This window comes from Emydura macquarii, unplaced genomic scaffold, assembly GCF_026122565.2.
Source record: "Emydura macquarii macquarii isolate MOO-44397 ecotype Brisbane River unplaced genomic scaffold, CSIRO-AGI_Emac_v2 contig_2063, whole genome shotgun sequence".
Lineage (NCBI taxonomy): Eukaryota > Metazoa > Chordata > Testudines > Chelidae > Emydura > Emydura macquarii.
In genome coordinates, this window is record NW_027132200.1 from 235,717 (window position 1) to 250,098 (window position 14,382).

At 44.0% G+C, this 14,382-nt stretch overlaps 1 protein-coding gene across 1 annotated transcript in view; it reads left to right on the forward strand.

Moving 5' to 3' along the window:
* Nucleotides 1-7,552, forward strand: part of ARHGEF10 (Rho guanine nucleotide exchange factor 10) — a 148,620-nt gene extending 141,068 nt beyond the window's left edge. Inside the window, exon 29 of the mRNA XM_067558434.1 lies at nucleotides 2,186-7,552. Within this exon, the coding sequence (XP_067414535.1) occupies nucleotides 2,186-2,691 (506 nt within the window). The 3' untranslated portion in view covers nucleotides 2,692-7,552. The remainder of the gene's footprint in view (nucleotides 1-2,185) is intronic.
* Nucleotides 7,553-14,382: the final 6,830 nt, after the last annotated feature.

Genomic DNA, 14,382 nt, shown 5'->3' on the forward strand with positions numbered 1-14,382 from the left:
ATGCTCAAGCCACACCTGAGTTTGATTGCCTGGGTGGAGCAGCCATCCTTTTGGAAATATACATGTGGGGGGCCAAACAGGCAGTGTGGGCTGATGTAGGGAGGGAGACGGGAGCTGGTTAGCCACCATTTTGGAAGTAGGTATGTGGGAGGCTGATGAAAGGCTCCTAACTCATATCCGCCTACAATGGCTGTGCCTACGGCATGCCCAGAATAGACAGGAGAAAGATAGCATAGCACAATAATAGTAAATACTAAATTGTCAAGAGAGGTACTTACATGCTGAAATTCCCTCCAGGAGATCTGCCTCGTCAGTCCCAGCCTGGGTTTCTGGCTGGGACTCAAGCTTGGCCTACGCAGGGCAGCAATCAGGGTATGCTGCAGCAGGGCATTACTGCGGCTGGTATTCCAGCTGACCAGCATCAGGGTTGTGAGTCTCAAAAAGATCCTGGTTTTCAGGGAACAGCTCCTCTCCAGCATCTTTTCACTCAACCTCCAGTGGACCTTGATGGTCATCCTCAGGGTGGGGGAGATTGTGGCCAGTGGGCTCCACATGGGGTCTTGAATGAGTTGCGCTATAATTGTGTACGATCCTGTCCAGTTTATTATAAAATGGACAGGTCATATGCCCCCTTTCCAGATGACCTCCTTCTGTCCCTCCTTTCAATGTACTTATTTTTTATCAGCGTTCTCTTTATCCAGCACTGGTCAGCACCCCAGTCATGACACCTCATGGACCTCTGCTTGGCAATGTCCACAAAAAAGGTCTTTATTCCTGTGGCCAGCCACAAAAACTGCCTATACTGATGTTTCTCTCCAGATGGTGATGAGATTTAGGGTCTCAGCACATCTCCAAGCAGCTGTGCCAGGCATGTTGTTGGGTTTCTAGAGTGCTATCACAGTTGTTTCACAAAAATATTGATACACTCAGATCCAGGAGCAAACTGGCAAATTCTGGCTCTGTGCCAGCATTTAAAGAGGAGAGGGGATATCCTGGGAACTTGACACTAGAGAACGGGAAGGCACACAGGTGAACAGATAGGTTCAGGAACAGATAGAACAAGGCACTCTGGGATAGCCATTGAAAGCATGGAGAAAGGGATGTGCAGCAATTGTGTCCAAATGAACAATATAGATCATAGTAATTCAATTTGCAACAAATCTAGTCCACTTGGCAGAGGACTTCAGAGTTTGCAGCAAATGGGACTTAGTGCACACTGATGGATTGCATCATGTGTATACAACCATTTTCAAAGTGGATCAACTTGGTTTGATCTGCTTTAAAGGCCTTGTGTAGACAAGCCCTTAGATGATGTGTATAGATATGCTAACACTAGTTCTCTTTACAGTTGATCTGTGATGCAGTGATGCAGTGATCTTGTCTGAGGGATAGGCACGTCTACTGACCGCACCCACCCATGTGGGAGCATGTATGGCAGAATGTTACATCTTTTCTCCACTTTCTTTGCTATTGAAAGATCCACATATTTTCAAGTTATTAAAGATCTTCTGAATTTGGCCCTAGCAATTTGTTTTTGGTACCATCTTTTGACTGACACAGTTTAAATCCATTTTATTTCCTCCAATGTCCCACAGCTTAAATCCTTAAAAAAAATTAAATTGAGATTGTTCAGTCACCATTGTCCTATGAATGTAACACTGCAACTAGACATCAGCTCTTAAGGGCAAATCCTACCCCTTCCTCAGTGGGTGTGGAGAGCACTACTGCACTGGAATTGATGTGTTTATACTATTCAAGAGGGGTGGAGTAGGATTAACTGAAAACCTTTCCTTTTGTTATGGAGTCTTGGAGCAAGTATGTAATGTTAAGGTTGTGACAATGCCAGTTAAAACAAGTCAGCTGAAGATTTCTTTACTCTTGTTTTTGTGAAAACTGTGTACAAAAATATGAACTAATTGTCAAATTAACTCTGTGTCTCCTGCTTTTAGCAGATTTCTATTCCTGCCTAACACATCTTCAATGTATTGTTTTTTTTTGGTAAATTATTCCATTTCAGTTTAGTAAATACATGAAGAAACTGTTACCTGGTGTGTTTCTTTTGACAGAGTTATGCAAATCTAATTGAAATGATATGTTCTGAGAATGAACTAGTTATGATGTAAAATAGTGATCCAAAATGAGTGAGATTAATATTGCATAACCTTTTCTTTTCCTTTGGCTTCAGGAAGGGGAATGGTATCCTATCATGCACATAATGGTCCAGTCAAATTCCTTGTAATGGCTACAGCTGTAAACAAGAAAAACAAAAGCAAATCCAGAAACAGTCTGCCTCCTAACTCTGAATCTAAAGAAGATGACCAAAAACATGTCCTGCACAATGACAGACCAAGTTCTTCCCTAAGTGACAATGCAGTGTGGCTAGGAGGTTCAGTAGGATCCATTGCACAAAGAAGTGACATGTCTTCATCTTCTGGGTCCCTAACGTTGTCTCATGGATCAAATTCCCTAGAATGTAGGCCAGAGGACAGCACCATTTATGAGCTTCTGAAGGATCAAAACATCTCACTTAAAAGTAAAAGACAGCGATCCAAGAAAATGAAAGCAAGTTCAGTATTAGTCATCTCTGGAGGACAAGGACATAGACGGGTGAACAAGAAGTCCAAACAGCAGCGACAGGATGAACTGGTATCTTCTGTGATGGTGTGGCAGATTCCACTATTAAACATCTAAGTGACTAAAACCATGCTAAATGGTGACTTTTTTTACAAAGTCATTTGATTTCATTCCTAAACTCTACATTTGTTATGATGCTTTGTCTTGTAAAGGGATTTCTCATGTAATCATACTGCAGTGAATGCCGAGGACCCAACCCTGCAGCCCTTACTCATGTGAGCAATTCTGTTGAAGTCAGTTGTACTGATCACCTGGGTAAGGGTGCAAGATAGATCCCTAACCTATTTAGAACGTCCTACCTTATTACAATATTGAAAATATTTAGCTGCTGATGTGGGCTCTGCTACTTAAAATATTGGGGATATATCAGACCCTTTTAAATGGTTTTAGAATCTCCACTTTATTTATATTCAAGTTTATATCTGTCATTACTATGATTTGTAGCACTTAGGAGAGGCAGGACACACATACTATTTCACATGCTGTTTTTTGCTTTCTTGAGTCAGCTCTCTTTTCCAAAGTGATACTTGCATGTACTGTACATTTTAACAAAGTAGCAAATATTTTGAGCAATAAATATACTAAAAAAGGGTAACAGGTTAATTCAGTAATCACTATATAATGTAATATATACAAGAAAGTGTTTAGTTTCAACCAAGAAACAACACTCAGATAGGCTAATTGTTCGTTTTGTATCTTTCAAAGCAAAAATACATGGTTAATTTTTAATGCTCAATATTATTAAAAAAGAATATTGTAGGAAAAAAGTGTGTTAGCAGCAATGGAAGATGTGATATCTATCTATGTTGTTTACCTTTACTCTGTCGCGAAGGCTCTTGCACAGGATGATTTGGGACAAATAGAAAATACAGTATAGGTTGAAGATACAAAATAGGTGTGCATTCTGATTAACTTCTTGGTGCCAGTGCTTGGAGTGCATTCTGTTGCTGGCAATGGGGTGTGCTTCTAGCGTTAAGGGTATGTAGAAAATCTGTGTGCCATTTTTAAAAGGACATACATTTGCATTTTGGATGGCAGTGAAGCAATTAAAACATGAAAACGTACATGGTTTCATAGTGAGTAAAGCAGGGAATTAATACTGAGCAGAAGACCCCCTGAATATATCAATATCTACAGGAAGCTCACATAACTAATGCAGGCATTCATCTGAAATCAATTAATGTGCACTTTACACATGACTACAGGCTAAAATCTACTACGTAATGTCTGTAGATAGAAATGTGCTCTAGTGCTCCTCTGCAAGCAGCAGGGACATGGCCATCTCTCAGCAGTAATCACCCCTCCTAAGCCTGCCAGAATTTCAGATGAATAGCTCTTTTCTAAAACAGATACTATAAAGACAGAGCCAGATTCTTTGATGCACCCAATCTTTGCTGGTGGCAACAGGGCAGGGAGGGTTCAAATGGACTAGCTGGAACTTCTCTAGACTGCATTAGCTATTAACTAACCACAAGGGACTGTCCACCAGCTGAGATTGTCTGGAGCATTGGCCACCTGCCCATCCACTCTTCTGGAATATGCTGTTTCACCCCTGCCATATCCAGGGCCTGTGTGGAAGAAAACTATTCTGGGCGAATTCTCAACTGGAGAGATCCAGGCATTTTCCAACCAGTTATGGCAATCTTGTAGCGCTATGGGGCCGGATTGTAAGAGAGAACCGAACATACAACTCTACTTGTTAAATAAGAATATATGTTGCTTCATTAAGGTAGAGTGCAGTGGGAATTTTATTAGAATTTAGGGTGCTATAGGTCAAATTACTTTATGGTAGGGAGTAGCCATGTCTGTGTGTGTGACAATGAAACAAAGCCTCTAATTCAGAAAAGGACTGTACTGAAACATGCTTCTTGAATATGGATGCTTTCCTGAATTGGGTTCTAACTAGGGGACAGGCAGAGTACTATGAGACGTAAAAGAGACCAGGTAAATCTCTGACTATCAAGCTTCATTTAGATGTAGTAAACTCTACAGTACCTAACCATGATAGGAAAATATTAGCAAAACGTTTTCAAGGCAGAATAAATGCCAAATGTTTGCATCGGCTAGAATCAGGTAAACAACATGTTACCCTAAAATTTTGGACCCATGAGGTCCTATACTGGCCTGGGTATACTAATGAACCAATCCAAGCCTTACTTCTATAAGCAGATAACCAAAATGGTCCGCCCTAGAAGATTTACAAGGATTTACCAGGGGTTTCCATTTAAAATATTGGAGAATTCTCTAGACTTGCCTGCCTCGGTTTATCCTTAAGAGGATCCAGATATAGCCCTCCGCTCAATGGATTGACACTCAGACAGTACTTTCTTCAAAAATAAAATGTCTATTAAATATTAATTCTGATACAATTGGATTTTAAATCGAAAATCAACACAATGTAATATATGAAATAATCCACCTTAAAACAATACAAAACACTATAAACTATATACAGTGTACTAGTACATATAACCCAAAACTCTAAAATTGTTATATAGTACTCACAACACAATGCAACATTTTGTTAACACATATTACAATGCTATGAATACTTAATTGCGTTGCAACATAATAAACATACAGTGTTGCAACATATAACAAAGAAATCTTGCATATATATGTATAAAGCCTTCATACAGTGTTGTATTAGAATACTCAATGTATTAGAATATTACGCACAATTCCCTTATACATATGAATACAATAACATTACAATAACACAATAATATTACTACAAACTAATATTCTATGAGTGTTGATCAGGCAATCATAGAATGAGTGGGATAAGAGATCATTCAGGTGCAGGTATCCAGCTTTATTTACAATCATATGCATGCATTCCTTATTTTAAAGAAAAATCACACTTACTTCTTTCCTTGATTAAATCCCTCCGTCTTGTCTTATGGTCCTTCTGATCTACCAAGCTGCTATGTTCTGCAGTCGCTTCTGCTGCCATCACTGTTGTTGTTCTGTTCTCCTGCTGGAAAGGTCTTCTCCTTTGATCATGATCACCCACACCAAGCCTGTCAACGCTCTGCTTTATATATGATTTTCCTGACCCTTTCTGATTGGTTGCTTTCCTAATGTTAATCAACAACATATTTCCCGCCCAGGGGTGATGTCATTTTCAACCAATCAGTTGCCTAATATGCTGATTAGTTTCACTTGTTTACTTCTAGCTTGGACTTCTTTCAGATCCTTCTTTGAGGTGATATCATTTTTAACCAATCAGGTATCTCCTATGCTAATTAGCATCACTTGTTTACTTTAAACTTGCACCTCTTTTGGATCCTTCTTCTTACCTACTGACCCATCCCTGCAGATATTAGGAATGACCTTTACTTCACCCCAGTCTACCTTTCTGCTACTGGTCAGTTTCTTAACACCTCCATATTGTTTCTCTCTCTCTCTCTCTCTCTCTCTCTCAGCATCATATCATCAGCCACCATTTTAGATTTCTGGCTAAAACCTGCCCTAAACTATCATTATTTACTACTTATCAAAAGCCTTAAACTTAAAACTAACTATATTTGTATTCATGCCTAATCATCATGGTTCTGTCACCATCTTTGTTATTTAAATCAGAAGAGATAAAATCCATGATGTTTTCTCTTTCTCTCTGCCTGCTTTTTCATCTGTGTGGCTAAGTGCTGTATCTGGTGCTGGTCTCCTTATATGGACTAGAGCAGCTTTAAAAATCTCTTATCAAACATCAGGTTTCAATTACTTAAATAAAGTACATATACTTTGGGACTATTTTTATTCCAGATTTGGGGGAAAAAAAAAAAAAAAAGGTTTCCGCATATTTCAAATGACATCCATCACCTCTGATATAAACTGCTTGATCTCACGAAGCCATCAGATCTGTGTGGGCAGACACTAGTGCCACACACTGACTTCAGTCAAATTCTCCACAGGCATAAAGATCCACCTGACGGCAGGGTCAGGGCCTAAAATCTTATTCTATGCCCATTGCCATGGTATCTGATTGTTTCAGTTAGGTATTGTCATTTGTTTAATTTATTAAAGTATTAAATTGGTATTAAAATTTAACTTCAGGATAAAAAACAAATGTTGACAGGCTTTTATGCATAAACTGTGTGTAACTCCTGTCCTTTTGCTTCTCCGCAAAGAAAAGAAACTAGTTCTGATTCTGCATGGTCCTCATGTTTGGAATTCCCTTGCCATGCATGCATGGCATGAAGGATTGCACCCACTGTTACACAGCTCTTTATATATTAGCAACAGTGGGCTTAGTCCACAAGCCTTCAGATGTTGTACTGGAATTCCATGCATGGAAGATTTGTAGGATCTGCTACTAGAACAACACAACTATATATTTTAACATTTTAGGAGACAACCACCTTATATTCTAGCTGAAATATAATTTTCTTTTGTTTATAAACAGTAGAAATAGAGCATAGTCCTGCTCCTATGAAAGTCAATGAGAGTTTTGCTCCTATGAAAGTCAATGACTTAAATAGCAGCAAGACTGGGCCCATGATTTATCTTTCTTTAATTATAACTTTTTGCAACTAAGCACTCTATATTACTAGACTATGAGGCAAAGAGAAGCTTTACAGCGTGTTATAAATGTCAATGTTTGCATTGTAATATATTGTCTATTAGTATTACATTAACATCAAAAGCAAGCCAAAAGTACTTTTACAGTCGTCAAGAAAACTTGATAGGTACTTTTGACTATGTTGCCAAGTAGGTCAAATTTGGCGTCTCATGTCACTTTAAGATATGGAAAAAACTTAAGAGGAAGGGGGAAATAGTGTAACCACTACAATACATTATATGTTATGTTTTCTAACAAATAATGATATCTGTTATAACATGAGCCATAACTGTGCATTTATGTTCAAAGTAAACTCAGCAAAATGTTTAATTAAAAAAAAAAAACTGTGAATAAAAAAAATTAAACTTCAAAAATATATTTCTTTGTTAATCGTTTTACCGGTGGAAAGCCCGAAGGCTACAATTTGTGGTGTGCAGTAATATTGATCAAGAAGAATGCATTCTTTCCAAATGGGATATATGGAGGGGAAAGTAGGAAATATGCCTAAGAGACCGAAAAAGAGATATTTTAGAATTTATTCCAGCTTTAGGGTTCTAGTCACCACCAAATACATTTTCTGTGGGTGCCAGATACTGAAGGCACCATAGGCTCTCAAAACTTTGCACAGCTTCTCTGGATCTTAATGCTGATCCACAATAAAAACTTCACTACACTGTTCCCATGGAATAAAATGTCCAAGTCTGCAGAGCATCCCTGGCAATGTATAAAAAGTAAAATCCATTAATGAGGGAAATGAGTATGGGGAGGGAGTCAATTCATGTTAACACAGGAAATGAGTTTTCAGAGGCTGGCTGATAATTCTATTGCAGTTAATCAGCCCTAAAGGTAAATATAGGAGTGCATGATTATAGTATTTAGATTTAGCCATGAGGCTTGCATCTAGCATGTATAACTTTGTACTACCTGGGACTGAGCCTAAGTCTCTTTTGTTTGTATATGCACTCCCATAAACAAATAATAATAAGATGAGCTATTGATTCTTTGGCACAATGAACAAGTAAAACTCATCTTTTTATTACTCTTATACTCCCTTTGTAGCTCTGATCAATTCTGAGCTTTTTTCTTACTTGCTTTTCCCTCCTCTCTCTTCAAGGCTAGTAGATCTCATTGATAGTTTGCCCTGTACATTTTTCTGTCAGTGCTATTGTGACAGTAGGACGAATAGAGACCCCAGACAAAAGCAGGGCCTAGTAGCGCTAGACACTAGAGACAGACTCTGTCACCAACAGTTTACAGCTGTAGATATTTCATAGATGGGGCACTGAGACACAGAAAGAATAAGTGTCTTCCCAAGGTCACAGATAAAGTCTTTGGCAGAGCATAGAATTGAACCAGATTTCCTGAGCCCTGTTCACAAGATTATTGTTCCTGTCTTCCTGTCCAATCTGTTTTTCTCTTCTTAAACTAACACATTCCTGTAAGCAAAGTGCACTTGAGTGTACATAAAGTATACGTAGGTGTGAGACGGTTAAGGCAAATGCTGTACAGGAATTAGTTTGTATTGCAGCACGCAACTTTGTCTGTGGAATTGAGTCAGTGTTTATACGTGCACTTGCATAATAATACCCTCATGAGAGAGGGAGGTTAGTATAATCCCTGTTTTACAGACGAAGAACCTGAGTTACCAAGAGTTTAAATGACGTGCCCAAAGCTACACAGTGGATCAGAAAATGAATGCAGATTAAAACCCAGGTCTGGTTCCCAGTCCCATGCTTAGTCCTCTAGACCATGTTGCCTCCATGGCTATAAAAATGCCTCTCCTTCCTGGGCATCATGTAGATGCTGTTTCCAAAACTCGACCTCACTGTAGATAGAAAGGACTTTAAGAATACTATAGTGTTCACATCATCTCCCGTTGCCGAGACCAGCTTCCAGGTCCAGAGGAGGTCCTGGTAGAAAACCAGCAGCTCAGAGAGGTTTCGCACAAGACCCCTCGGATGGAGATAAAAGAGCTGCCAGTCATATCAGAGCCCTTGGAAATGGCAGAGGAAGGCATGAGCCAAAGTGCTCCACTCTGGACTACCTGCACCATAAAGGAGTCTCAGCTGGGTCTGGAAGACATGGAACCTGACTGCGAAGACATGGACCTGAGTGAGAAGGCAGAACAGGCTCTGTCCCCCCTCCTCCAGGGGAAGACTCAAAACCCCCGCACAGACCCACTGCAGTCCTGGCCAGAAGAACCCCAGAGCTGATCTCTGGATCGCTGGAGACAGGGCCAGTCTAAGGATGTTGAGCCAGTGCCCAACTGCAGGGAAATCCTGCAGGCCATCCTGTCCATCTCTGCAGCCATTCAGTCACCCTGCCCTCCAAATCTTGCCAGTTTGTCACTGAGGAGGGATGGGTGGCAGAAAGGTAAACACCCAGCTAAAGCAGCAGACCCACATTCTACTGAATGGCCTGAAGTGCAGGTAGAAGAGCGCTCACCTGCCACCCATCCCCGACCATCAGGCCAGTGCTCTTGACCCAGTTGACCCAGGCAGAGGAGGCTACTGAGTAAATGGCCTGGCAGGCCTCCACCCGCACCAGATCGCTCAGGTTGTGGACCATGAGGAACACATCATTGGCATACACTGACAGGATCTGGATCATGAAGAACTAGCCCCATTAACTGCCTTCGACAGAGATGGAGGAAGGGCTTGATGGCCAGAGTATACAGCCGGCCTGACAGTAAACAGTCTTGCAGCACCCCTCACCCGAAGGTGTGAGGTTTGGTTATGGTTCAATTGAGCTTGATCAAACACTCCACAGAGGCACACAGCACCTGGAGAAACCCCATGAAACAGGACTCAATGCCAAATGCCCACATAGTGTCCAGGAGATACCCATGGTCTACCCTGTCAAACGCCTTCTCCTGGTCCAGCGACAGGAGGGTGAATAACAGTCCATCCCTACACCTGGTCTCAAGAAGGTCCCGGACCAGATAAAGATGGTGCAGATACTGAAGATAGTGCATCCCGGGACAGTGTAGTTCTGGTTGGGGTGGACCACATCCACCAGCATGGACCCCAGCCACGGTGAGATGGCCTTCACCATGACATTGTAGTCTGTGCAGAGGAGCGAAATGGAATGCCAATTCCAAAGGTCACGGAGGCCCCACTTCTTTGGTAGCAAGACGAGCATGGTTCACCTGCACAACTGGGGAAGCACCCCGCCTCCTAAGGACTAGACCCAGATGATGGCAAAGTCTGGGCCGAGGACATCCCATAATACGCAGTAGAACTCCACGCTCAGCCAGTCCATGCCCGGAGATTTATTAGTGGGCATGAGACAGAGGACTTCTGAGAACTTTGCCAGAGTGAGAGACAGCTCCAGTCAGTCCTGGTTGCTCACACTAACCTTCAAAAGTCCTCCCAGAGCACCCCACAGGCATAGATGTCAGTTGGATCTGGGGAGAAGGCCATGATCCTCCCAGGCATCTCCACTGGATCCGTGATGGGGATGCCAGCAACCACCAAAAGGCAGGTGACGTGGTTCTTGGCCCCCTCTTTTTCTCTAAAGTATAGAAGAAGCGGGAGCTATGATCCATCTCCCAAAGGAGAATGAAGGCACCCTGAGCCTGATGGTTTTTGAGGGCCTGGAGCTTCTCCCAGCATGCTCCGCAGCAGGATGGAGCCTTGCAGCAACCTGTGCTCTACCCCAAAAGTGATCAGGGAGTCATGGAAGCTGTGGGACTGCTAATAGGCTGCAGCATCCTGTCTCTCCGACCCCTTACCCTCCCTCAAAATGGCCCTTATGGCCTGGAGGATGAGATGGAAATCCCCCCAGTGTTGGAGAGTGTGCTGCACCTTACCCTTGGAACCTGGATTCCTTGTTCAACAGGAATTGGTGCAGCTCGTCCTACAGCACATCGGTGGCCAGGACTGGAGGCTCCTGGTCATCCTCTGAAACAGCCCCATGGCCTACAGAGATGGGCAAACAGAGGCCAGACACCTGGCGCAGCACCCGTACTGCTGGTGCTGTGCAGCTCATCTCAATCCCTGGCACAATGGCGTGGCAGAGGAAGAACAGCAGCCTCAGGTAGATCGGGAGAAGGAAATATGAAAACTGCCTCCCGGGAGCTGTCGGGTGACAAAGAAAATGAGACAGCCTGGGGGCGGTAGTGATATGGGAAGTGGAGGGGAAAGGGATGGGAATGAGGGCGAGAGTGGGATCAGAATCAGGGATGGGGATGGGATATGGGATGGGAGCAGGACTAGAATCAGGGGCTCCGGTGGCCTCGGCAGGCCACTGGGGTGTGGTGCCAGTTGACTGGGTACAAGTGTCAAGGGGACGGATATGGGAAGGGACCCTCTACAATGCCAGGTCCAGTGCTACAATTGAATCAGCATGGCAACAAGCAAGAAATTACCAGAATCCAGGCTCCGAGATGGAAAAGGAGGCAGCTGCCCTGCCCCAAAGGTGGGCACATCCAAAGGCACAGGGCCCGGCTGCTCATCACTGGCCATAACCACAGTGGGCCCAGTGGCTGCAGGTGAGGTGCCATTTGAGGCCAGGCAGTTGGATGAGCCTGTAGGTGCCCCAGAAATAAGAGTGGGGACAGCAGCTTGGGGAAGAGGAGAGAGGAGAGGGGGTGGCATGATGAAATAGTTGCCCGATCCAAGGCCTGCTGGCAGGGGGTCATCCTCCTCCCCGGGTGACTGGGATCAGACCCAGGCCCCAATCTCCTCAAAGTCCTCACCCGCCACCACAGAGTCCTCCCCATCAGCAACCGAGACAACATCCATCTTGGCGCTGACGGGGGCGGCACAGATGACAAAGGGGCGGTGGGGGCTACTTCCAAGGCCTCCTCAGGGAGGGACTCCTAGAGGAGGTGGTACCACCCCCTCCACTGCCAGGGTCTCTGCAGCCACTCCGATCTCTGGGCTCCATCAGGGGGCTCATTGGAAGGCTTGGCAGTGGCGGCCTCCCTCATGGTCTTATGGGGGGCCTCCTCCCCCTCCATGAGGGAGAGATGCTGGGCCCATGTCTTCTTCTTGCTTTGCTTCCCCTGAACAAGCACCTAGCCCTCCAAGGTGGCAGTGGTGGTGGACGGCTGGCCAATGGGGGTGGCTCCAGGGACAAGAGGCCATGGATTTGGGGGCTGGGCATGTAAGAGTGAGACAGCAGTGGAAAGGGAAATCTCCCTCTGGTGCAGGCCATCTTCCAGGCCCAGAAGCAGGCTGGCTGCCGTCTCTTCTGCAGGCCCCGTCCGACTGTACGCAGCTGTGGCGGGGCCCACCCGCTCATATGGGTGTGACGGGGGGGCCACCCCTGGGACCCGAGCAGGCAAAGGAGGAGGAGGGCAGCAACAGGAACTGGGTGGCCAGGGTCACCAATGATGACAGTGCTGGTACCCTCCTGGGTGTCAGGGGTCCCAGGCCGCCCTCTGTGCCAGCCAGGGAAATTCTCTCCGGATGTGCCTCGTTGCCTAGCAGAGGAAACACTGGGTCTCCCTGAGTAGTACAGCTGGTACTGGGCCCCCTGTTGGGGCACCAGAAAGGACTGCTTGAGGGTCTCCCCATCATGTACTGCCGTCAGCAGCTGTATCTGGACCTGCTGGCGGAACAAGAGGACATGGTGGAAGATGTTGTTCTTGCAGCCCAACTGGAGCGGGCTGATAACCAATATTGATATCCCCTAGAGGAATGTGAGGAGGAAGGGCAGGATGGAGGTGAAAACTACCCATACGCCCAGGGCCTCCATGGGCTTGAGTGAAAAGTAGATGCCTCCCACTGCGAGGCCCTTCTCCACCACCTCCTGGCTAGCGGTCTCTGATGCCAGGAAGAAGACGACCTTTCCATACATCTTAGAGGCTGCCACACAAAACCTGGGGGAGTGGTAAATAATGAAGAGAACAGGGCAGTGATTCAGAACAATCTGAATTGCTTGGTAAACCGGGCGCAAGCATACAATATGCATTTTAATACAGCTAACTGTATCTATTTAGGAACAAAGAATGTAGGCCATACTTATAGAATGGGGGACTCTATCCTGGGAAGCAGTGATGAAAAAGATTTGGAGTTCATGATGGATAATCAACTGATCATGAGCTCCCAGTCCAACATCATGGCCCAAAGGGCTAATGTTATCCTTGGATGCATAAGCAGGGGAATCTTGAGTAAGAGTAGAGAGGTTATTTTACCTACGGCACTCGTATGACCACTGCTGGAATGCTGTGTCCAGTTCTGGTGTCCACAATTCAAGAAGGATGTTGATAAATTAGAGAGTGTTCAGAGAAGCACCAGGAAAATGATTAAAGTATTAGAAAACATGCTTTATAGTGATAGACTCAAGGATCTCAATCTATTTAGCTTAACAACGAGATGGATATGGGGTGACTTGGTCAGTCTATAAGTATCTAGATGGTGAACAAACATTTGATAATAGGCTCTTCAATCTAGCAGAGAAAGGTATAATACAATCCAATGGCTGGAAGTTGAAGCTAAACAAATTCAGACTGGAAATAAGGTGTAAATTTTTGACAGTGAGGAACAATTTACCAAGGTTTGTGGTCAACTCTTCATCACAATTTTAAAATCAAGATTGGATGTTTTTCTAAAAGATATGCTCTAGGAATTGTTTTGGGGAAGTCCTATGGCCTCTGCTATACAGGTGGTCAGACGAGATGGTCACAATGGTCCTTTCTGGCCTGGGAATCTATGAATAAACCTGAGGCACTGCTAAGTTCCTTGGCCAGACTCCATAAACTGCTCTGTAAAGGAGTTCAAGCATACCTGGCATACCTTCAAAGGTGTGTATATTCCTTTGGACATTCCTCCAGCAAAGGGCGCCTCAACTGCAAAGCTGCAGGACTACTCTCCTATGGAATATGGCCTCTGATACCCCAGGGGTAATCATAACTTTCAGTAATACATCTGCCCACACTAGAGATGAGGAAAAAGATGTTAAGGTAAGCTCAAACTTTTGAGATGAAGCAAATTCATTGTGAGATAATTTATTAGGGGCCAGATTTTTTGAGGTATTTAGGCTACTAAAGCTGCAGATAGATACCTAATGGGATTTTCAACTGTGCCTAGGTGTCTAACTCCCATTGAAAGCTGCATCTTCAAGTGCCCAAATACCTTTTAAAATCTGGCCCAACATGTTTAAAACCTTCTCAAGGTTTAAAACTTGGTTACAGGGTTAAATAACTTACGCTTTGTCCTTCAGAGAACTGCCACTGC